At 41.7% G+C, this 25113-nt stretch overlaps 2 protein-coding genes across 3 annotated transcripts; one reads left to right on the top strand and one right to left on the bottom strand.

The window, feature by feature from the left end:
- The first annotated feature begins 43 nt into the window (after nt 1–43).
- ino80da (INO80 complex subunit Da) lies at nt 44–8981 on the top strand. Of its 2 annotated transcripts, XM_075479612.1 has the most exons (11): nt 44–167; nt 503–637; nt 2211–2457; nt 2580–3385; nt 3505–3601; nt 3683–3904; nt 4172–4281; nt 4431–4564; nt 4783–5006; nt 5162–5307; nt 5391–8981. In XM_075479612.1, exons 3-11 carry the CDS (start codon nt 2240–2242, stop codon nt 6419–6421), a joined length of 2988 nt encoding a protein of 995 aa, XP_075335727.1. In that variant the 5' UTR covers nt 44–167; nt 503–637; nt 2211–2239; the 3' UTR covers nt 6422–8981. The 2 variants fall into 2 exon arrangements, with proteins under 2 accessions (XP_075335727.1, XP_075335726.1); XM_075479611.1 differs by having other exon boundaries at nt 44–637.
- An 849-nt stretch (nt 8982–9830) lies between these two features.
- stk24a (serine/threonine kinase 24a (STE20 homolog, yeast)) lies at nt 9831–23433 on the bottom strand. Its single transcript, XM_075479610.1, has 11 exons — nt 22925–23433; nt 19567–19797; nt 17133–17189; nt 16938–17046; nt 16281–16438; nt 15489–15674; nt 15246–15391; nt 15006–15138; nt 14844–14897; nt 14556–14692; nt 9831–13508 (listed from the first exon to the last, which is right to left on the bottom strand). The coding sequence occupies exons 1-11, from the start codon at nt 22964–22966 to the stop codon at nt 13475–13477; spliced, it is 1287 nt and encodes a 428-aa protein (XP_075335725.1). The 5' UTR covers nt 22967–23433; the 3' UTR covers nt 9831–13474.
- Nucleotides 23434–25113: the final 1680 nt, after the last annotated feature.

Below are 25113 nucleotides of genomic sequence, written 5' to 3'. Positions count from 1 at the left end.
GTGTAAAAATGAATGGTCTTTAGTTGTTTTTAGTTATGTCTACTCAACTTTTCCAGCCTGGAGCTCCGTATCTGATTGGCACGTGATCCATCATTAGTGAACAGCGGCAACAGTGTGGCAGCAGGGCAGATAACTCATTCATTTGGACGATGATAGTCGTGGTCCAGGTGGATTTTACACTGCAACACTTTATTGGACCTCGCGGTCTTAACACATATGTTTAAATGTGAAACGTTAACGACACTGTCCCTCACACAAACTATCATTTGTTGCATAAATAGATTTACGTGACACTGCTAAACTGTAGAGCTTTTAACAAAGTTGAATTTCCAATATGGTAGGAGAGGTTGTTGTTGTTGAGCGGATTGTTGTCATGTCCCCGCAGTGCCTGTAGTGGTGCTGTGAGGAGTCTACTGTGGATCCAACAAATATCCTCAGCAGCCTACATACTGCTTGTAATTTGCTCTGGATAGCCTATATTTACATGTATTCTTACTTCAAGATCGACCGAGCTCGATGAATACCACCGTTACCATCCCATCTGGAGTATCGATGCCCAAATAGCCTAGCTGATTCTAATAGACATTTCGGCCGTCTATCTGGAGCGAATACCTAACGCAGCCCATACCAATTCAAGGTAAGCGAACTCGTATACAACATCGACCTCGATTTCTGAGTGAGCCGCTTTGCCGGGGCTTCCGTCGGACGGTCGTTTTACTGGAGGCCGCCGTCCTACCGAAGTTAATAGGCCTTTTTATTTGAGCTACGTATTCTACAACTTGTGATCCTACCTAGCTTGCCAGTGACTTGGGTTGATGTAGATAGTTACGCGGTGTTGACATTTTTATTTCTTTTAGCATGCTAATGTCACATTATGTAACCATAGTGGCTATAATTCATATCGATTATTGCGGAGGCCTTGGGAAACAGGCCTGAAGCCTCGTATGTGTACCCTTTGTTTGAAAGTATATGACCATAAATATATCATTTCCATATTCCACAATAGCTTATTTCTAAAGCCGGTGAACTACTACACACACTTTATGATTATGCTTGTATTTTTCTAAATAAAAGTAAACTGGAAATAGACCTTTATAGTGTTACCATTTGCTTATGTTTCCGTTTCCTGGTTAGCTACCGCCTACTAATTTGTGTTTTTAGCTTCGAGAGCTAACTAGCAAATTTGACTTTTCGCGTTCAGGACATGTTATAAAATGCATATCCAACATAAAATGGGCAAAGCTGTGTCTTTTAAATTGGGACACGGTTGTCGGTCAGATATAGACTTGTATACAATTTTAAATAATAAAGTTTCACGGCTTCTAATCGTTCTCAAGCTAATGTAGCAGGCTAGCTGCCCGTCTATAAATGATAGTTTACGCTAACTGTTTGCTGCCAGTCCGGTTCTTCTCGTATCATTTTAAGTTTTTAAGGTTTACTAATGCTGATCTACAGATCACTCGTCCAACCTGTTATTGTGTATCCAACGTGTGCTGTAGATGTCAGAGTTGTAGTGTTCTCCACACTAATTTGAAAAAGCAAAAGCTTTATGCATCAGCTACGCTATAGTTAAAATGACTGTTATGTGTATCCTGTGGCATCGGACGCTCAATATGAAGCGTTACCTACTTTACATTAAAGGAGCAATAAAGGTTTTTGTTTCGTCAAGAAAGGTGACTCTTAGTTTAGCTGTGTGTTTACTAGTCTTGAGATGATGCCCCTAAACTGGCAAGTCTCAGTCTTCTGAATTTGTATAGCAAGATAGTTGTGATGCAGTAAAGCTTTTATATCTTCATATTATCTGAAGTATGGAGGGGGGAACTCTGGAAGAGTCACATATCTTCTTTTGACACCTGTTTCTTAATGAAAGATTTGGCACATCAAAATAGAGGGTGTTAAACCAAGTAGCCAATATTCAGAGGAGTTTATTATCCACACAGTACACTCACCATAAAACAATAAATAAACCAGAAGAAACCAGCTTTAAGTATTAAAAACTTGTGTAATTTTTGATGGAATTTGATAATACCTACTATTTACTTACAAAATGTCAGATATTTGCCAAGGACTAAATAAATAAATCACCTTGTCGTAGAAAACGTGACGTTTGCCCTGCTTTTGCTGACTTTTGCCCAGTGCATGAACAGTGACCTCGGTGTGAACGTTATAGAGGTGTAATTCTTTGTTTTTTCCTGCCTTTATCCCATCAGCTGATGTTGTCAAGGACAAGAGTCACGTGATGTATGAAGGCAAACACATACACTTCTCAGAGGTGGACAATAAGCCGTTGTGCTCGTATAGTCCAAAGCTGTGCAAGCAGCGCAGACTTAATGGCTATGCGTTCTGTATCCGGCATGTTCTGGAGGATAAGACAGCTCCCTTCAAGCAATGTGAATATGTGGCAAAGTATAACAGCCAGCGATGTACCAACCCCATCCCCAAGTCTGAGGACCGCAGGTGTGTATTTTTGTGTGCTTGTATGGCAGATCTCACTGAGTTGAATGGCATATATATATATATATATAAATAACAGTACTGTGATTGCTCACTATGCTGGGGGTGTGTTTGCGTTTTTGCAGATACTGCAACAGCCACCTGCAGGTTCTCGGCTTCATCCCCAAGAAGGAACGGAAAAAGAAGCACGATGTATTGGAGGAAATGCGCCCTCGGGCTCACCTGGAGTCGGTGGCTCTCAATATAACTGTGCCCTCTTTAGCTCTGAAAGCTCCCAATGGTATAAATGAACTTCCACCATCTCCCCCCTGCGCACGCCTGTTACCCCTCCCCGATGGGGAATTCCTGGACCCTTTTGCCTTCTACGAGGATGACACAGATGGGGAGGAGGTGAGCACCCCTCGGAAGGGCAATGCCATCAAGAAGAAACTACAGAGTCGGCATATACTAAACCAGAAACTCTGCAACAACACAGAACTCTTCCAGCCACCTTCTGAGCACTTTACACCCTCCCCTGTTGCCCGTGTCCACCCCTCATCGCCGCTCAACACACTTCTCCCACGGCAGCAGCCAGGTCTTTTCCAGCAGTCTCAGCACTCCACCTCCTTCACCTACCCAGGACAGCAGCAGGGTTTATTATGCAATCCACCACCACCTCAGACGGTCAACTTTCTGCCTCCAGGGATGCCTGCGAATGCGGCGCCCAGTCCAGGGCAACATTCTGGACCATCGCTCAGCAGGAAAATGCCTTTCACTGCTACTCCATTGCCTGTCAGTTGCAAGGACAGTGGCAGTAACAATCAGCGGCATGTGGTCGTCATGCGTCCCGCGGCCTTCTCGCCTTCTGCCAGCTGCCTGGCCAGGTTGCAACACCTTGTGCAGCTCTGTGCCAAGAGACATCGGGAGCACGGAGACCTCTTTCCTCATCTAGGTGACTCATTTTTATATGTTTAACACAGGTTTTCCCACTGAATAATTTCCCATGCACTTTTGTGGGCTCATGTGTTGATAGTGTTTAGGTTCATGTGACCCTAATAAGCTCCTTTCCAGGTTTGGACTGGTCGGAGGACAGTGCTGATGAAGACGACGAAGAAGAGGAGGCAGAGAGATTAGCTCCTTTTCAGAGTTCATGGAGACCGCATAATGGGTTTGTAATCTAAATGGTTAAACCCCATAGTACGCTGTTGAAATTTCTCATTATGCTGACCATCACGTGTTTCCCGTGTAGGCTGGATGACAGCGGCTCCTCGCGGAGGACACGGCTACTTAGGCTGTGCTCCTACCTCCAGGAGAAATACAAGCACATGTGCAGGCAGGAGAGGGCGAGTATCCGCCAGAAGAGATACCGTTATGCCTTCCGCAAAGCCTTGGTGCACGCTGCCGGCAACAACCCCAACTGTGCTGGGCAGCTGATCCAGGAGTTGAGTGGTGCCTCTCGCAGCTCCTCATGGTATTCTCACAACGATCATACAATTCAAGTTTGTGTATCTGTCGGGGCTCATGTGAGTGGAACAAGAAAGTAAATTTATGGCTCCACTTGGCCACCTTCAGTATTCCATATCTGCGTTGCCAGAAAAGGGTGTTGCCTCTGCTACTGGGATGTTGGCCCTCTGGATTTAGCTTTTTTTGATGTTGCTTTCAAATGAGCACGACATAATGTGAGGTATTGTCCGTGTCGCTGCCGTTTGCTCAGTCCTGCATCTATTTTTCTTTGCAGTGCGGCTCCAGCGAGGCCGCAGAGCACAGATCCGGGGACATGCACTGGCAGCACAAAGGGCCAGGCCTGCAACAACAGAGCTCTGCCCTTCACTCGACACTGCTTTCAGCGTATCCTTTGCATCACAATAATATGAGTTGAATTGGCCTCTATAAGCTCAGAGTAATGGCTTTGATTCTGTTATCAACTTCAAAATAATACTTTTCATAAGTCGGTGCTTTTTATCGGGTATGTCTTTTTCCTTCATTGCCCACCGTAGACATTCTGTTGAATCGCTCCCAGCAGCTCTTTGCTAGTTGCACAGCCAAATTTGCAGACGGTCAGCAGTGCTCCATCCCCGTGTTTGACATCACACACCAGACACCCCTCTGTGAAGAGCATGCCAAAAAGATGGTGAGTTCAGAGTCTGGAAAACTTGGAGCATTGTGGAAAATCGGCTTATTTGCTCTTGGCGGAGAGATGGATGAGGAGATTGATAGCACTCTTGTGTCAGTATGCTAAGTATGCAGCTTCTACCTGCAACTTCTGAGCTTAGTATAGTTAGTGGGGGGCTCTGCTCAGAGGTGAAAACGACAACACCTTCAAAGTTTACTTGTTTTCACCTTGCACAGGATAATTTCCTGCGTGGGGATGTAAACCGAAGGGTGCAGCACCAGCACCAGCAACAGCGAAAGCCACGTAAAAAGACCAAACCGCCGGCGCTCACCAAAAAACACAAAAAGAAGAGGAGGAGAGGGCCGCGAAGGCCTCAGAAACCCATCCCCCCGGCGGTGCCACAGGGGAACCTGGGAATGCCCTCTACGAGCTTGGCGTTGCCCTCACAGGCCAGCATCAGGTGAGTTAAAACTGCTCACTGTCGAGTTAAAAAATTTAGCGTGTGGAGATCCAGTGTCGGAACACGCTCGGTCTCATGTTTAAGCAGCTGCTTTACTGCAGTGGCACGTTTTAATTATTTGCCTAAGCGTTTGTTTTGTTTTGTGCCTGTGGCAGGAGCCCTTCAACTCCAGACCTGAGTACAGATGAGCTTCCTGACGATATCACCAATGACATGGCAGACATTCCAAATGACCTCGAGGACTTCTCTGATGTGTTACCGAGACTACCTGATGACCTGCAGGACTTTGACTTATTCGAAGGTTGTTTTATAGCTCATCGCTGTGCCTTTCATGAATATACAAATAATGTGCGATAGTGATGAACATTGCAAATGTTTTTGCAGGTAAGAATGGGGAGCTACTGCCCACCACGGAGGAGGCTGAGGAGTTGGTACGTGCACTGCAGGCTATGGGGTCCTACCCGGACTCGTTGGTGTGCCTGACTTCCATGGCAGACCTGGCCCCTGCTGAAGGAGTGGACCACAGAGCCATGGTGGTGTTTCCTGGACCTGTCCAGCAAGGAGGCATGGGGGCCCTGCTCAACAGCCGCATCCCTACAGAGAACTTCACGAGCCTGGAGCTGGCGGACAATCTACTGCAGTCCACTGGGGATCACTTTCCCCCCTCACCACCATCTCAGCCCACCAGCCAGCCCCCAGCATCGTGCTCCAACATAAGCTCCTCTTCTTCTGCAGTAACCCCCTCCACCACCTCCCTGCTCACTCAGACCTCCATAACGGAGCGGACGTTTTCTCGGACACACGCATCCCACGTTTTGGCAAAGTCGGACGTACCCACGTCGTCTCCCCAGGGTAGCCACTACAGCAGTGAGCACGTGCCATCCCCATACAGCGACCACATATCTTCTCCCCACGCCAGCTCCTTTCAGACGGACACCCCACTTCTACTGGACGTCCCTCTCAGCGGGGTACCGGGGCCCCCGCGCTCGTCGTGGAACAACATCCCTCTCCCCCTCGCCGACCCCACTCAGTTTGGCAATCTCATAAGATCAGAAAGTCATCTCATATCCACGTCCCTGTCCACTCCCCCCGCCACCACCCTCTCTGTGACGTTGCAGCCCATGGCTGCTCTCTCAGCGATGCCACAGAGCGCCATGACTGGTTTAACGACTCCCCCCGTCCCCTCATCCTCGCTCCCATCCACGTCGCACGATCTGTTGACCTCCACGCAGCCCAAGCAACAGCTCCCTCAGTTCAGCGCGGCCTTCGGCCATCAACTGGCCTCCCACAGTGGCATCCCGAAAGACGTGCAGCCCAGCCACAGCTCCACAGCGCCCCCCGCTGGCTTCTCCATAGTTAGTGCCACCGCTGCAAGTGCCAACAGCGCCACACCCCCCTTCACGCAAAGTAAATGAGAGCAGGCGGCGTGCAGCGATTGCATGGCGGTCTGTGCACTCACAGTCACTTTGGATCTAGCAGACTGGCTTCTGATCAACCACCCCTGTTTATCTGCTCTATGTGTGCAATGTGGTATTGGTGCACTATTTGATAATGAATTTGCACAACCTCAGATTTTCTTTGATATTCTGCAGTTGTTGTTTTTTTGTTTTTTTTCTATCCCCCCCCCCCCATTTGCCAGGCGATGTCTGAGATTTAAAGTCGGTGTGAGTCCACTTGTTTTGATGCCTTGTGGTTCCGTCAGCGGGAGGCTGCAGCCCCGATGTTGCGACGAAATAAACGGGTGAAAATTGGCAGAAGGACGTTTTTAGCAGAGATTATCTGTGTAACAGTGCTCAGAATTCATAGAAGCCTCAATCAGCGATCAGCTTTGTCTGCTTTACCAGTTTAAGTCCTGTCTTAAAGTGATCAGCAGCACCCTGCCTTGCTCAGACGGCCATTGCATTTTCTTTTTTTAAAAGCTTTCCCACCTGTTTGATACACTGTCTGTCACCCTCTGAAAAACAAGACTGCACATTGTGACATTTTTGTGACCCTTTACGTTTCAAGATATTTAACTGTTATCATGATATAGAATCTTAGGCAGATTTCACAAATGAATTTACCAAAATAATTTTAAACAGCTGTTTTTATATTGTGTATATTGTATATTCGCTGATTTATTGGTTTGCTCAGACGTCAAAATCTCTGACCTCACCATTGGTTGTGGCACTCTTGAGTGGCCTAGTAGACACTTGAAAGTAAATCTAGTTTCTTAAAGCAATAAACACATTAACATAACATTAGCATTGTGAGGTATTTTTATTGATTGGTGTCATTACGTGTAGCTTCACTTACTGAAAACCAGCTGGATCCTATTTTGGCCTCGACGACTTATGAACTCCAGATTTTTACAACCGTTTCACTCAGGCCAACTTCCTCTCTCTCATGAGTGGACTTTCAAGGCTAATAAATGAGCTTAAGTGTCACAGGAAGGTCAGTGGTGGCGCAGTGCAGGGACTTTAAAGTGTCTACTCTCAAAGGTGCTCTCTGGTCCACACACACAATGGTCTTTGTAGGCTTGCATGTCTCGGAATACAAAAGTTCGGTTTCAGACCACCTAGAGAAGGTTTAGGCAGTGGATTTGGAAACATATATATCATGAGAAATGTGTACCATGATGGTATGAATTGGTGTATTTTGCACGTCTGAAGTAAAGCACTGTCTGTTTTACTCACTTATAAAGTGATTTTAAGCTCCATGATGCAAACCCGGGGTAGGGTAATAGTTTTAGGAAATGAGGGCCCGCACCCCGCCTGTTAGCTCACACAGCAGCACAACCATGGCTTTTTTTTATTTTTTATATTAGACAGATTATCGGACATCGTTGAATATTAAGTATATAGAATAGAAAAGTCTATCTTGGGGTTTGTTGGTGAACTATTGAGTAGCAATGGATTGAAATTGTTATTTGCAATGTATTCAGTGGAAACTGTGTCTTGTGGAATGAATCTCTTGTTGTTAATGGCTATCAAAATGGTTGCTCTTTGTTCGGGGGATCAATGTCTGTTTCGTGTGCTGTCGTTTTTGTCCTTGATATTCATATTGGAGAACATTTTTGATAGCTATTGAACTCCAGGAAGATACCTGATATTGTATGGGGCCGCAACCTTTTGTATGAGAGCCTATAATATAAGATTGATGGTCACTGGCTTGGCTCTTGGATGAAACATTGGATTATATGCATCATCTTCCGGAGAATTACAGAACAGCATGCTCATTTCAACACAGATTTGCACAGGAGTGGATGAGGCCGGTGGCGTTTCACGTGTCCCATTTCTGACTTGCCTTTTATTTTTTTCTTTATTTTTTTTTTCCCTTTTAATTTTTTTTGCTTGGATGCTCATTACATGAACAGCTGCCATCATTTCCAGCTCTGAGCCTGCACCAGACCCCCCCCCCCCCCCCCCATCCCATTTCCAGCTGTGAGAAGGCCCAGTTCTGTCTCTCCCTTCCAAAGAGAAAAACACATTCTGAAAGTGTAAACCTGTAGCTCCGCCAGAGGCCACTGGGCTTTTACAGCGACGCAGTAAATCGAAAAGACTAAAGAAAGAGGAGAGAAAAAAAAAAAGTTGGTTGAAAGCGTCAGTTTGAAATAAGGCAATACTGCTGTAACCACATAGCATGAGATTAGCCGTCGCACCAGTTTGCTCTCTCGACAACCATGTAGAACAAAACTTACAGGGCTCGTAGCCTCTGCTTGAATTCAGAGATGGCTGACAAATTCCTATACTCATTGAATGTACTGTATTACTGTTTTCAAAGATAGGATGAGCTAATCTAGTCACCTTTTGTTATTGGTCCTCGTTTGGTTTGTCTAAGGTATTTTTTGTATACAAAAGTTTACATTTTTATGTATATTTTTCTTGTGTACAAATGATGTAATATGTGTACAAACACTGTATGTAATATCTGTATATAGTGTGAGAAATTTGATCTTTTGTTTTTGGATGTATAAATAAAACTTGCTGTGAGGTATTTGCTGACAATGTCCATGTGGTTCTTAACCCAGGCATCTAAAAGTGAGACTTTTCACCCTTCATGCACGCATCACAGCCACTGTATGTTCTCAGCTGAACTGGTGCTGTGTTGGTCAGTTGTGGTACCAAAAAAAAAAAAAAAGGGAAAAGCTTAAGATAGTATATAATTGGATTGATGTAGTTTGACTTATCTTCTTAAAAATTGTAAATACAAATGTTACAGAAGTTCCTGGCTACTGAAAAATAATCGGGTAAAACTGGAGCTTTAACGCTTCAACAGATTGTCCAAGAGTAATCCAATATTATTAACAGTTCGGTGTCAACGGTTGCCGTCTAGCAGTCATGTGATCCAAGATGGACAAAGTCGACACACGACGACTGCCAGGTGACGGGGCCGAAAGCACCGAAGGGGCACTTCCGTTTCTAAGCTTTACGAGGAGCTCGTGAATTCAAACCGTCTAAATGTCAACATTAAGCAATATTTTCAAGCATGGATACAGTTCCCAGATGGGACTCAAGTATACTGTACAATTATTTCAGCTGCATTGTTGTTACACATTAAATATAACACATAAATCCTGAATCACACACCCACAGGTTGTGGGGCAATATAAGCTGCCATCCAGACATCTTTTTCAGGGGAGGCCTTAAAAGAAGAAAAAAAAAAAAAAAGACTGAGTTGCTCAGACTGACATTCCTGCAGTCCAAACTGCAAAAACAGGGTCCAACAGGGCACATTATGAGACATATACAGCAAACAAGGCCCTGAAGCAGGCCATTGTTGAGTTAAATAAGTTCAAAAGAGGCACATTTTTAAAAAAGTCTTCATTTCAGCATCATTCAACAATATCTCTGTGCACCATTTCAAATTATAGGGTTCAAATGGTTTGCAAATCATTGCCTGAAACTACTTAAATTTACACAGCTGTAGTTTCTTTAGAAACAGGGAAACGGGCAAGAAAAATGTCAAAAATTCATACAGATTTTTTTTTTTTTCCTTTATTTTTTATCTCAATCTTTTGACAGCGTTCAATAAAACCCATCAGCACTGTTCTGAATTAGCAAACATACGCACTGGACTACAAACTGTCGGCAAAGTCACACAAAATGAAATGTACATTTCAGGAAATGATTGCTATCCAGTGTTAACTGAAACTTGGAAACATCACAGAACCAAACCTCACTCCCTCTATTACATAATACTGCTCTTTGGGGTTACAAAAATAGTTTAATTGAGTATACGCCAACTTGAACGGGAACAGGAAAAAAAAAAAAAAAAAAAAAAAACCTGTAAAAGCAACTCAATATTTTAGCCGTCAGTACCGCTTCTCTTAAAACCCAAAGAAAATCTACAACGTGCGACACGCACAAAGATAAATAAGTGACCATAAGAAGGTGCAAACTATTGCATTTGTCTCAGTTCGGGGTGGAGCACTTTCATGGCACTTTTCACATGTGAAGTTGAAATGAAGAGGCGAGTCATTTTTCACAGAAGAGCAAGGAAAAACAATGAGTTTTTAAAAAAAAATTATTATTTTTCTTTTATATATAGTTAACCAGTTCCTAATGAACAACTTATGTGCATCAACTACAGCGGCGAGCCGAGCAGAACAGTTGGCTATGGCGAGGGAGATGGGCTAAAATGTTCATTTAAAATGATAAAAATCTTAAAGTTACACGAAAAGTCAGTCAGGTTGGAAAACACTTGACATTTCAACGGCATTAACCTATTTGCAAGTTAAATACTAAGCGGCGGCCAGTCAGCTTAACTTTGCAGCGTGGGAACAGGGGCACCAGCTGAGTTGGCTCCATCCAAAGGGAATAAAAAGACACCAAATTTGACTCGTAACAGAATACGTCACAACACTTCTGCTCTGGGTTGTTCTCAGGCAACCAGTGGATATACGGTATGTATATGTATGTCTATATATATATATATATATATATATATATATATATATATACACACACATACATACTCACAAAGTACCCAGTAACCCCTTAATATAATTTTGTTTGAATTAAATATAAAATGTTAAATAAATTGGGATTTAGACGTGATGATGGCAGGACTGTATTCCAGATGGAAAAGGCTGAGCTGTTCCTCCTTTTTCTGAACATGTTCGCTTGCTGACTGAAGCTGAACACCAAGTGGCCACTTTATTAGGTACACATCCGCAATGAAATGCAATCAAATAATAACCCCCTTCCCCAACTCTATTTTTCTTTTTTAGCACTCAAGACAGAAATTCGCCAATTAAACTAGGCTGTTATCATTATCATCATGATTTACAGATTATTCTGCAGGCGTTATCCTGGACCACATTATACTGATTTTCTTGTATCCTTCATTGACATACAGGACAGAAGAAACGTTTCTGGGTAGGCTTTGAGGAAAACACGTATTGAGCGTCCTCACAGGCGTGTTTGATAAAGTGGGCACTCAGTTCTTCTCTGCCTCCTTGAAAGCAAACGTATGCACTTACCAAACTATAGAGCTGTTCCTGTAACCTGTGCTCCCCCCCGCTGTGTAACACTGCGTGTTGCCTCCTGGCAAAAAGAAGATGCCGTCTGACCCTTGAAGTTTTATGAAGTCTTCTCTCCTTTCAACAGCAACCATGACAACTTTTTAGACGACCCATGTACAAAGAGTCCATTTGTTCATGCAAGTCCTACTCTTGGAACGCTTATGATCTTTTGTCATATGTCCTCTTCGAAAAAAAGGAAAAAAAAGAAGCTGCAATGCCGGGAAGAAAGGAGGGGGGGGGGATGACAAAAATCACAACTAAAACATTGAATCCAACATTTGTAAAGCCGTTGCCATTCACTCCACTGAAAACAAACACGATAAGGCTGATTCAACTCTGTTCGGGACTCGACATTCTTTCCATCCTGTAGAAGTATGCTACAACGCATACTACTCAGGCCAGGCAAGAGGCTTTATACTGTTAATACTATCATGCGCATTCCTTTTGCAAACTACAGTTAGAAGTAGTAGCAGTGCGGCTGGTCTCTGAACACCTCTTGGCTTTGTGTCAATATGTACATCCGACAGCATCCGACAGCATCCGACGCGCGAGAGAGGGCGATGCCTGCGTGCATTTACCATGCGACTAGAAAACTCACAAGTCCAAATGGAAACATACAGCCAGGCAAATATTAACACTGCATGACCAACCCCCGCAGTCCAAGTTGTAAGACTTCAGGTTGATTTTGTTTGTCCCACACACACACTGTCGTATGGTGCATACCTGCAAAATACTGCAAGTCTCATGCTACTGTTTTATGGCTACTTTGTTTAAAGTCAAAGGCATTTATACTTGAAGTGCAATTAAAGCTGTAGGTACATTGAGGAGACGGTACCACTGCAGCTCCTAGGAAGACTAACCGAGTCTGCTGATGTCTAAACTAAATGATGGCACTGCCCTATTAATGGAATGAATGGACAAAACCTCAGTTTATCTGATCAATCACACGCACAGCAAAAAATTTTAAAAAGAAAAAAAAAAAAAAAAAAAGGTGGGGGGTGGGGAGGGGGCAAACCTACTCAAGTCTACCCTTGTGGAATGAGGGCTGGAAACAGCATCCAGTTTTTAAATCTGGTGAGGCTTCAATAAACCAGCAATTTCTTTTACATTCTCAAACATTATTACAGCCACAGCTGAGTGTGAATCAAAAAGAGAATTCAGTAATATATAATAAATCAATAGTAAAACATGACAGAGGGCAGCCATTTTCATTCACTGGATGAGTTCTTAAAAAGTTTACAACTGAAGAGAAAAACAAAATCAAAGACTGATATACAAAAGAACAAGTACAAAGGCAAGGCAATCTCATTTGTGGCCAATTTTAGTCTCTCAAAATATATACCTCAAAACCAGTATCTACAGTTTGCATTTGGCCATTTGTACACAGTGGCTCCAAATGCCCCATTATGTTTTCATGAATCTGTAGAAATTAGCCTATTTACAAGTCTGTACAACCACCCTGTAAGAGCTCCTTCCATCTCCCAGAGGACCCAATCCACTTAAAGCAGGATACCTGAGTTTTCAAAAGAATGCCTCAACTCACTCATCACAGCACATTTCACAGAAAACCTCACGCAGCCACACGCACATGCACACAATTAAGGGGAGCAAGGTATTTTTCTGAAAGGACACCAAGTGTAAACCTTTGTGGAAAAGCCAGAAATTCACAAAACTTAAGTCCTTTCAGAAAGGTAGCTTACCCCACTCTTAAAACAACTGAACAGGAGGTACTAAGAAGGGACATCATTCAGCGCATGGTAGCTGAGTGAACAGCCACTGACTGTCTTGAATAGGACCCTCTGCTTCTGTGCTAGAATATAAACTGAGTAGGCCAGGATTTGCTTCAGGCAAATGAGTGATGGAGACCTTCGTGGGAGACTTCATCTTCAGCTGTGGTCAGAGAGAAAGATCTGACTGCGGCAACCAGGGTGGAAAAAAAGAACAGAGCTGGATGCAGCTCTTCTCACTGAGCGGTGGCCGCCCGGGGCACAGAAAACCTGTCAAACATCAGAGAAAAAATGTCAACATCTACAGGTCTCAGCATAAGACAAACAAAGACATTGAGTCAAAAGAGTGACGAGTGATCATGATGCTCATTTCATACCATCAAATCGCTGACGGACATTACAATCCCTACCGCATATTCTTGGTTTCATTATTTGGGATTTCCTCTCTGTAGTTTAGGGGTCTGTACTTTGCCTTTTGTCAGGATGAGCTCTTCACAGTGAGACTCAGCTTAAGTTTCATCTTTCTCAGCTCTGCTGTTACAACCTTAGATGCAATTTTTACCTCTAATAAGAAAGTTAAGTTTTTCGTTCGGTTTGCTTTAGCAAGATTTGGACATTTCTACCAGTGTGAGTATGTACCAATTTTGAAGTAATTCCAGATCGGGATCCAGGATCGTCTGTCACTGTACTGTCATGAGCTGAAGTAATGGACTTTGGAAAGTTTTACTTGATGGCGACGTTACACAAAAAGGCACAGGACACCCAACAAGGCTTCAATTTCTCTTCCAATAACAGGAAAGGACAAAATGTGGAACTGATGCACCTTTATCGTGCATCGCAATTCTTTTTGAAAGATAACGGAGGTGAAGGGTGGTGAATTTGATATACTTTTGAGCCAGCAGCAGGGATGGGCACAGAGCTGAATTAATGTGTGTGCGTTTGTGAGGGACGGCTAGCACAGAGGGACACGCTGCATTGACGGTAATGATGCTCAGCCGAAGAAGCACCGACATGGCTCAATGCTGCCTCTGTTCGGCCAACTTTAACAAACAAAAATGGGGAAGTGGCAGCTTAAGGAAGATGCTTTTTTGGAGCTATTAAAACACCGTATCTGACAATATTAAAAAAAAGTCCTACATTTTTGCCTGCACTATTAAAAACAGAGCTCTCCGTGTCTGAAAGCCAACAGATTTACCTTTAAACTGAACCCCTCACATCCTGCCCTGACAGACATTACATTTAGGAAATATTTATGTAAATTAATGTAAAAAAAAAAAAAAAAAGACAGTAGAGAGTAACAATATTAACTTCACTTACCTCTGAAGTCTCTGCACTAGTTCAGCCACCAAAGAGTCACAGATCCCCGGGTGTGTGTCTTCTGCCAGGAAAATGGCCTCCTTTAGCTCCTCTGCAGCTTCTGGCTTGCCATTACTTGTCTCACCTTTTGCTTTCAACTGCAACAACAGGTTTAGGAGTACTTGTGTCATTCAAGAGTCACTTCAGACATAAATTTGAACACTGACCATCCGATTACTTAATCACACTTATTTCAATAATTTGTTTCAAGGTGATCGGACACAAATAAATATCTGGTGATGCGATTACCTCAGAAAACAATGGAGAAAATATCGTAGATAAGCTTTGTGACAAAGGCCTCTCCTGCAAATGGAGAAAGGATTGTTTTAAACTGAAAAAGCAAATATAGGGGAGCTTGTTGTTTTTAAGTGAGTCTGTCCTCCGTAATAATAATATACACTACGGGCTTACCTGCTTCCTTTCTAACTCAGCAGGCTGTGCCGCTCCATTCTGAAACTCCTGCGGGTCCTTCACACGGATGGTGTTAAAAATCCAATCATCATTTGCGGCGTTGTCACCTCCGGATGCCTGACCATCCGGCTCACTAAAGTCAAACAGGATTTAAGGAGCATCATCAGTGTACTTAGTGTTACTAGAACTGCACTTGTCCACACCAGCCTTTAACTGGATGAAGATATGCAGACAACCTACTCATCAGATTCATCGGAGCTTGATCGGTCCCGTGACTGCTCCGATTTCCACCTTTTGTATTTGTCAATCAGCTCCGTCAGATATGTCGTCTTTTTGGCATGCCTTACAATATATTTATGCTTTAACAACTCTTTGGCAGTTGGCCTCTACAGAAAACACACACAACAGACACAAAAGTAAATAATAAAAGTAAACTTTTTTTCAGTGAAAACCACATAATGAACAAGACTCCTTTAAACTTACAAAGCTAGGTTCCTTATTCAAACAGGCTTCAACAAATTCTTTCAGTGGTTTACTGTAGGTTCCTTCCAGTGTTGGAGGATTGTTCTTTGGGATAAGGAATAAGACTTTCATTGGATGAAGTTCAGAGTGGGGCGGCTCTCCTTTAGCCAGTTCTATCGCGGTTATTCCCAGTGACCAGATGTCTGCCTATAAAAAAAATAAAAAAGGATAAAAATACTTTCACAACCAAATTAGCACAAAATGCACGTTCTCCATAAAAGCACTGACAAATGCACTGCGAAATGACATTTAAACTGTCGGACTTATGGGTGTATTTAAGGAAGTGCTGCAAACAGAAAACGGTGACATAGCGGCTGTGTTGACAAGCCACACTGACTCATGTTAAGGTTATTCCAAAAATAGCTACTGGGTCATTTCTTTCGCGAGAAAACTCATCTCAGTACCCAAATGTTCCTGACCGAAAAGAAAAAAGGAAAAAAAAGCAATGAAGTACTGAAATGAAAGACAAGACTCAATGTGTTCAGCTGGTTAATACTTAATTTATTTATTTTTTTAAATCAATGCCATCGGCAAAAAGGTACACACCAATGCCGTCGAGCTGGCATTACTCATCTAATACAAAGATGGAAAAGAGATGTGTTGATTCCCATTCAACTTTCAATGGGCCTCCAACTTTTTAACACCTTCACTCTAACCTATAAAATAACCCCTATTATACGCATTCAAGTTCATTTGCACTTTGTTTCTGTGATTAGCAGAGAATATATACCAGGTGTGGTAATGCTGACTGACCTTTGAGTCGTAGGCAGATTGCTTTATGACTTCAGGTGCCATCCAGAAGGGTGTTCCAACGAAAGTGTTCCTTTTTATCTGTGTGTCTGTCAACTGGCCAGCCACACCAAAGTCTGCAAGCTTCACTTCGCCTTGTTCTGACAGCAACACGTTGGCAGCTAAAAAAGGGGACGAAAAAAATTAATAAGCACTGATGTACATTGTACACCTCTCCTGAAAACAGACCACACTTAATGACCAATCAGAATTTAAAAAGGTAGAAACAAGGCTACATGTCAATCACCTGAGTAACCTGATTGATGTGACCATTTTCTACTTCTGGCAGTACCTGGTCTCTAAAACTGACCGTTTAATGTGGAAATCTCTAGTTTTTCCGATTGTAAAACACTACACGGGTTTCCAAAAACATTTTGAGTGGAACTATTTGCATTACAGACACCTAGGACAGGAAAACAAGCTGAAGCAGACCGATTTGTGTTGGGATCTGATTACACACTTAACTATGAAAATCAATCAATCACAGACCGAGGAAGTTAAGCAGACACTTCCTGGTGAACACTGTTGCCAAAGCACATTAAAACACTGCAGCTCTGTGCTGTCCAGATGACGTGGTTTGCTGTTAAAACAAATAACTAGGTGACAGTTTGAACCATATACCTTTGATATCTCTGTGTATTTTCTTTTCAGAGTGCAGATACTCGAGACCTTTCAGAATTTCCCTCAGGATTGTGGCAATCTGTGTTTCATCCAGGGCGCCTGGTTCCAACTAAAGCAATGGATAAATTCAAATTAAACCACATGCAGTTAGGATAGTTTTTCTAATTGGTAATTCAATTCATTTTGATAAGTTACCAAATCAAGAGCGGATCCTCCACCCAAATATTCCATAATGATCCATAATTTCGTACCCTGAAAAACACATAAGCAATTCAGTCAGAGTGTTCAGAGATACTGGGAAGAAGAAACATAGAAGCACTCATTACTTTGTAGACTTTGAATGATTATTTTGTAATCATTAGTATACATAATTACTAATAATTGAACTTCCCAGCTTTGGTTTTACTTTTGTCCACACACAGATTACACCATGCTGGATATTTCATTGAATCTTTATCTAAAAATCAGTGCCGGTTTGATTTATTTTCCACTTCGTGTCTGCAATGATGTCACAAAGACTCAGAGTCACATAGCTGCTGACAGCAAGAGACTTAACAGGATCTCCAACACTAAGGACGTAGTGTAACACTAAGAATTCTTACAGATCAATAATAAAATAATTTAACTACAGCAGGAACTGTTATTGGGATGGGAGCAGAGAAAAACATTAGGACAAAATGTGAGTTTATTCAGTCATTTATCTATAATGGAGGAATAGAAGCACAACCTGAAAATTCCATGGCAATTCATAACTAACTAAGTAACAAGGCCGTATGCATAAATGGTTGTTGCATGTCAGAGACCAACCTGACTAAGACACTTCCTAATACAACACTGTATAAGCCTTGAGACTGCTTTAGCAAATCAGCTACTGCAGCTACACCTACTGTGTACTCCTGCTGGCTTCGGTGTTGAGAATCAGCAATGTAAACCTCTCACCTTATTAAGGTTATGCTCATTAATATCATTACAAAATATGTCTGCATTTCTTAACTGAGGATAATGTTTTCGATCGTTTCAAACACGTCTAATTTATGTTCTGAAACGATTCCTGTTGCCAAGATTATTCCAAAAGCTTTTCAGCCCTTCACACCAGTTATGTTTGAACATAATGTGATATCCGCCTTGACAAGCACAGATAATATTGCTCATGATTAATAGTTTCAACCACATGGAGACCATTATTGTAATGTGCTGCTGCACTTTACATTAGTCCACTGAAGCTGTCAAGCCTGATAGCTGACGAGCTGAACATCGTGAGGTTTTCAAAAGAAGCTCACATAAAAACATCAGTTCATACAAACAGACAACTGAAAAGGGTAGTGAGCAACACAGTCAATGCAAATCTGAGGTTGTACAGGCAAAAAAAGGTCAACTAAGAGGAAGCAGAAAGTGTGTCTTAAGTTATGCAAATAATTTTAAAAGTATACAGTATGCTTAAGCAATGTTTTGTAACTAGGTTTTTGTCTTCATAATGACAATGATTCAAAGCTGTTTTCAAGGGCAGCATTCAGTCTTGGCCACTCCTGCACTGCATGACCAGCAAATGTGCTTGTAAAAAAAATAAAATAAATAAAAATAAAAATTTAAGCATTACTGCATATGTAGGCCGAAGCAGTAATTCGAAAAATAAAACATCATCTACAGATTATTTAACAGCAGGTCCATTCTAAAGCACAAATGAACACATCCACACCATGCAACCCTGTAGGAATGCGTTGCGTCATCTCATTTAATGTCAAAATCTCCATTCTGCTGACGGAGCCTGAATGAACATGCACTGTCATCTGGTGTTTAGACCATTTGCCCAAAAACATCCCAAACAGAAACAGAGGAGAGCCAACAAAAGCAGAGTGGAAGCTGAAATGTTTTCTGTGCACGTATACAATAAGAGAAACTAAGCTAAAGGACCACATCTGTCATTTAAGGTTTTAGGCACAAATTAAACGCTGTTAGAGGCACTCTAGACATCATCACTTGTGGGATCAAAACCCACCATAGTAAGAAAATACATTGTGGTATACAACTGAGCGATTTTGGAAATACAGATACCAGTATTAGAGATGACAACCATGATGGGCTTTTTTTTGGTGCAGGCTGGCTTTGTTTACATAAAGTTGTTCTGGCTTTAATTTCAATTTTAATAACAATGTCAGACGAACGTCACACTCCCATGACCCTGAATTAGATTTTAAAAAAAATGGATGGATGAACGAACGTCACAGTGGTCATGCTTCTATGACTGTCGTACATCGTTTTAAGGGCTGTGACTGTTGTCTTAGCTTTATCATTAAGTGTTCTGAAAATCACGTTTAATTTTTAGTCCATTCTGGTGCTAAAAGGCCTTAAGAGCACAACTCCTGTCCATCTGTTCTACCACTTACAGACAGCAATGTTAACAGCACACAAGACATGCTACGACTGCAATGCCAGCCTACATTATGGCTTGTTTTCCACACTAATCTGTGCCCTATTTCACAGGCAATAGTTGCTCCATTTCCCCATTTGAATTATTTATTGACCTACATTGCCCATTCTTGCTTGCAGGAATACACTTTTAACATATCCATTATGCCAGCATAGACTATTACAAGTTCACTAAACGAGGCTTACTGAGGTTGAAGCTTACCTTGAGATAGGATCCAAAGTACTTGGTGATAAATGGACTGTCACACTGGCTTAGAACTGTGATTTCCTGTTGAATGTCTTCTATATCATCCTCGGCCTCCTCGAGATCAATGATTTTAATGGCCACAACCTTCTGAGTTCGATTGTCGATGCCTTTAAAGACTTCTCCAAAAGATCCTTTCCCTATCCTCTCCAGCTTGGTGAAAAGCTCCTCTGGATCAGCTTTGAAATTCTGTGCAACAAAGAGAAAGATATAGAGAGAAAGCTTTTGTTTAAGTAACGTAAAATCACAGGAAATAGACAAGTTGGAGTCTAGCTCACAAACACATCCCAAATAAAACAACCTAAAATAAGAACTAAAAAGAAGAGTTACATGTACACAATACAGGATACATCATAACTGTCTGTCTCTTTGTTGTGTTATGATGGATATCTTATTTATAGTTTATTGAAACACACCAGCCATGATTATCATATTGTCCCCGACTAAAAAACCCAACAAATATGCACTGCCCTATAATAATATAGAATTAAAATGCTCACATTCAAGAATGTGGCACAGGAAAATATTATATCTGTATGTGAGAACAGTGTGATTGTTGAGCCATTTTAGGCAGCAAAATTTGAGCTGCATGAACATAAAACTTTTATTATAGAGAACAAAATGAAAAAGCAATTTGGAGTTTTACATTGCCGCTACATGCTGCTAAATGCACTTGAGCCACTTCATGTTTCAGTCTCTCACATCACTTGATGTTTGCTAATTTTGCACCTCTTGAAGGGCACTTATCACCTGGATGACAGTTGTTGGCAGGTGTTAAGTGTGATATGATTCAAACAAGAGTACTTTAGTCACTGCAGTGAAGCCAATACAACTAATCACTGATAATAAACTTTATTTATTTTGCATAAACACTGAACTACAGGATCAGTTTGGCTTCTTAGCCAAAGACGTTGACATGTTGAGAAATGCACACATAACATATGAAACTCAAACACGAAATGAACATCAGCCACAGTCAACCCACATAATAACTCAGAACATGATTCAATTCTATCAAGTGCTAACAAGCTCGCAATCTTATATAATTTTTCACTTTTGGCCTGGCCTGGCCTGGCCTTGACCTCTGCGTACAAAGCAACCTTTTAACCCGTCCACATCAAATCATTGGGTTTTATCAACACCAACATTATCAGACAGCACCCTAACCCGCATAGACGAGACTGTGGTTTTATGACCTCGACCACAAAGGCTAAACAGAAACTGATGGACAACATCCTAAATTATTGACAGAGCTAAGTAGATTATTTTCCAATGGAGGGCCAGGAATGAAAATAACAGCCTTCAAGTTGGCCAATTAAGAAGTACAAATTATTGAAAAGAGTTTTTCCCTCCAAAAAAAAAAACAACAAAAAACAGACTTCAAGAAATTAAGCTTGATGATTCATTTACAAGGTAACGTAGCTCTAAGATGATGATCTGTCTCACTCTAAAGCTTTACAGTCCTCCCCAGAGAATGGTTTACTGTAAAAGTGCTTATGCGGAGTGGTCAAACCTTTATGAAAGGCGAGATGAGCAGCTGCACTTTGAAAAACTGGCAAAGAGGGGACTGCTGAATTTGATAGCAAAGAGACTTTAGGACAAAGACAAAAAGACAGCGGTGCAGAACAAAGTATGTTAGAAACAACACAACCAAATACTGTCATAACACTGGTGTGGTCAGTCAGCCAGGTGAAATTTATAATGTTGAGGCTGACCTCTGTAAAAACAACGGGCGAAACAACAAGAGCACTGTGACCACAGGCTACACATGATGGGAATGTACTTGCCATATCCACAGTCAGCAGGTTTACTGCCACAACTAAAGCTGCCTGAACCTCGCCCTAAAAGCATGCGTTTGATGCTCTCCCATCTGCACAACACAACTGTGTAGGACTGGTGTCATCCACACGTTGAAGGCTCACTGCCAGCCCTTCGACTGCCAACGAGCTACCATCTGAATGGCAGCCGATGCGCAACATCTGCCGTTACCCTTCTGAACTTGTTGTGTCTGTGCACATACGAGTGATTCACTTGTAATTGGAAAGAAGGATCAATATAGCTTGCAATCCCCCTGGCTGCAGGTAATCGTGCATATGTTGTGTCATCCCACTCTAGGATGCTGCCGATCTTCCAGGCACAATTTAAAAAAAAAAAAAAAAAAAAAAAAAAAAAGATTAATGACATAAACTTGGGCATCCCTACTTTAAATGCACTTATCACAGAGGAAAGTAATCAGTAGGGATGTCATAATCATTTATGTAGACTGTCAAACAGATAACTGCATTTTTTTTTAATTTAATTTTGATTTGCTAGTATCATTCAATTACCATCTTTAAATGTGTGGAATCACCACGTTTGAAAGCCACCTTTTTGCTGCAAATCGAACAAATTCTGCAAGTTTTTGGGCTCTTCTCTCAGTATAAATCCAAAATGTACTCACATTTTGGATTTATACAGTGTTGCGGTGTTTGGTTTGCAGCTAAATCTACAATGTTGGTGTCAACAAATGCTCATTGAAATGTCGTTGGTCAAACATAAGAAGCTGAGCTCAAAATAAACTTGGTGCCATTTGTGAAATGAGAGATGTAACGATGGGACTATAACATTTCCCATAGTTTCATCAAGCATGAAATAATGTCAAAGAATTGCAATCAGTCCCTATGAAGAAGTTGCAAGACAGATTGTCACCCGACTTGTAAATGATGAAATCTTGATCATATCTCATCGAAATGAGAAACAATTAGACTGCTCCAAAAACATTGCAAATGACAGCCATGTAGCATTTAAATGCTTACTTTGAGATTTCATTCCTCATTAGAGGAGGAGCAGTTTTTCAACTAACCAGTTAATCAAACACAGAAACAAAGCTCTCTTGACAACTGCAGAAACAAATAATATATTCAACTTGTTAAATGTTTTTTTCATTGATGGACCAAACGTGCCAAACACGAACATAGTGTTATAACAAAACAGTATCATGGACACGAAAACCGAATAGTTAAGAACTAATGCTACAGTAAATTTTGTTAGGATCAATAAAATGAGGATAAAAGTCATACGACATGACTCGTCGGCGGAATAACAAAATGATAAACATTTATGACCAAAAACTTACATCACTGCTGTATTTATCAGTAGAAACCAAAGGTGACAATGGAAAATGTGGCAATGATAAAATGTCCCAATTGATAATTTTCTATTGGTGCCTAGTACTTTTAACTTTTTAAAGAGGAAACTAACTGCAAAACACAGAGCTCTGACTTAATGTAACTTGACACTAAAAGTCAGCAAACAGCATAGGAATAGATTATTTTACCTGAATCCCCGGCAGTCCACTCTGAATAGGTAAGTGAGCCATGGCGTCAAATAAGCAAAGATGACGCCTTTCCTCGTCTGTACAGCTTTTCTTATCAGAGGAGTAACGATACTTCCCTGACAGCCCCCCCTTTAAGTGCAACTGTCTCTGGAAAGCTTGTTAAAGTACGAAGGGGACACGTCTCTTGATTTTTTTTTTAATACGCTCGACTTGTCGGTTTCTACTTTGAGCTATCTGCCTGCCTTCACCTCACTCGCCTTCCGCAGTCAAAGATAGCTAACGTTAGCCACTACAGCCGCTAGTTAGCAAACAATTAGCAGAAGAACTGTAGCTCAACGGTCTCTCGGCGCGTTCTTGTCAGTTGCCCGGTGATAAAACAGAAGTCTGGTAGAAAAGAGCCGCAAAGGCTAAACGGATAGACACTGCTCCGTTGTAGAGTTGCTTGTTGTTCTATTCTCTCATCACTTTTCTCTGTCTCCCGGCGCCATCTTGATTAATGTCATTTTCATTTTCCGGTTAACCAATCACAGTGAGGAAGAGAATACGGCAAACACGTCGTCATTCGTAAACCAAGAAACGTCACGAGAGGAGGGCGCTCACGCAGTCAGGTTGCAAGGCTGAATAGAGAAGCTTTGGCTGGATTACCAACCGTGCAATTGTGGAATTGAACTAACATTTACGCATAAACATCAATGTTTTAGTATATATACTTTACTTCAGTGTGATCAAATGTTGTACTTTAGCAATTTAGCATAATTTTGATAACTGCAAAATTGAAAATGTTGCCTAAACTACATAGTGATGCATCATTACCAGTAGGTAAATATTATTATGTAACATAGAGAGAGGCCATCTTATTATGAATAATCTTCGTTTTTCCTGCTTAAGTACAAATCATTTAGGTTGTAATGCTAATCTGCTTGAGTAAGACTTTGCTTCATTACGTTTCGCTGCTGTCTTTGATGGGCTGCTGCGATGACAGAAAAGTCAATTAAAGAGGAAGTATTGTCCTCTTCTTTCGCAAGCTGTCACAACACTTTCCAGTGATGTCTGATACATACTTTGGTCAAAATAACACAGAGGAACAGTACGGCAACTCCTATTTTATTCATGATTTTACACTTCTGTTCAAGCAGCTCATTCTCACAGGCTGGAGTGAACCACTCGACTGCACTCTGCAGCTCTCTTCTGTTCTACTCGCCATCGGAACAGTTATTGTGTTGTAAAGGAGTTTACAGTAAATACCTGTGAGCTCAGACCACATACCAAACTGATAGAACAAAACTTGACTAGTAATTCTATTCTAATTTAATTCTCGTTTACATGTACATGTTGGATTAACACTCTACAAGCTTCGGTGTTGCGCATAGACGTCATCATCGTCTTGCTGCCCCCCCCGTTCTGTGATTGGTTCCCTAACTCAGGCAAAAACCAGGCTGCCTTTGCAGTGTGAATGAAATTGCGCACAAAGCAGCATGGGAATTCCCAGGCTAGTTTACATGCCCATTGTCTGCAGTTCAACCGTGGACAGATGGTATGTTACCATCCCCCATTTAGGTACACTCATCACAAGTAATGTGTTGAATGGCCCAAGTTGGTAAAACATGCACTGCAGAAACACAATTAGTTGCTGGCTGGATAATAACATCTTTGAGAGCTCAGATGGCACCTACTTGGTCACATGTTGGCTCCAAAATCCTCTGGACTTCACTGTCGCTCCATTCATCTGTGTTCACGTTTTTAACAGCTAACATTAAGAACTGTTGTTTATATTAGGAATATATCACTTATGTCTGTTTTTGTTGTTATGATGCAGTACTAGTGGTGCATTCAATGGCAGATGGGAAATCAGAATATCCAAGTAATTTTCAAAGCAAAGCAAAAAGCAAGATCAGTTCCAATATCTAATTTCCAAGGTGACAGCGAATGCAGCATCATCTGAAGTTGAAGTTTGGTGAAGACAGAGAAAAAAAGAGGCTGGTTAGCCTCGTACAGTTCTGCAGATTTCCCCCTGCAAATTTGAAGAGCTCACAGAATGACACATTTTCATACGTGTATATGGGGCCTAAAACAAAAAGAGTTTTTGAGTTGGTGGTGACCAAATACACTGAGAGGATTATTAATGAAAAGATTCCTTAATGAATTAGTTATGTATCTATTATTTATTTATTCATTTTTGCTTGAACACA

This window comes from Odontesthes bonariensis, chromosome 12 (genome assembly GCF_027942865.1).
Source record: "Odontesthes bonariensis isolate fOdoBon6 chromosome 12, fOdoBon6.hap1, whole genome shotgun sequence".
NCBI classification, from domain to species: domain Eukaryota; kingdom Metazoa; phylum Chordata; class Actinopteri; order Atheriniformes; family Atherinopsidae; genus Odontesthes; species Odontesthes bonariensis.
Note: the sequence above shows the minus strand (reverse complement) of the source record. Positions and strands in the feature narration are given on the sequence as shown.

Coding starts and splice junctions, on each gene's coding strand:
- ino80da (XM_075479612.1), top strand. CDS start 2,240: ATGTATGAAGGCAAACACATACACTTCTCAGAGGTGGACAATAAGCCG. Junction 3,905..4,171: donor GCCTCTCGCAGCTCCTCATG/GTATTCTCACAA, acceptor TTTTCTTTGCAG/TGCGGCTCCAGCGAGGCCGC. Junction 4,282..4,430: donor CACTCGACACTGCTTTCAGC/GTATCCTTTGCA, acceptor TGCCCACCGTAG/ACATTCTGTTGAATCGCTCC.
- stk24a (XM_075479610.1), bottom strand. CDS start 22,966: ATGGCTCACTTACCTATTCAGAGTGGACTGCCGGGGATTCAG. Junction 17,047..17,132: donor GAGGATCCGCTCTTGATTTG/GTAACTTATCAA, acceptor CCATTGCTTTAG/TTGGAACCAGGCGCCCTGGA. Junction 15,392..15,488: donor TGAATAAGGAACCTAGCTTT/GTAAGTTTAAAG, acceptor TGTTTTCTGTAG/AGGCCAACTGCCAAAGAGTT.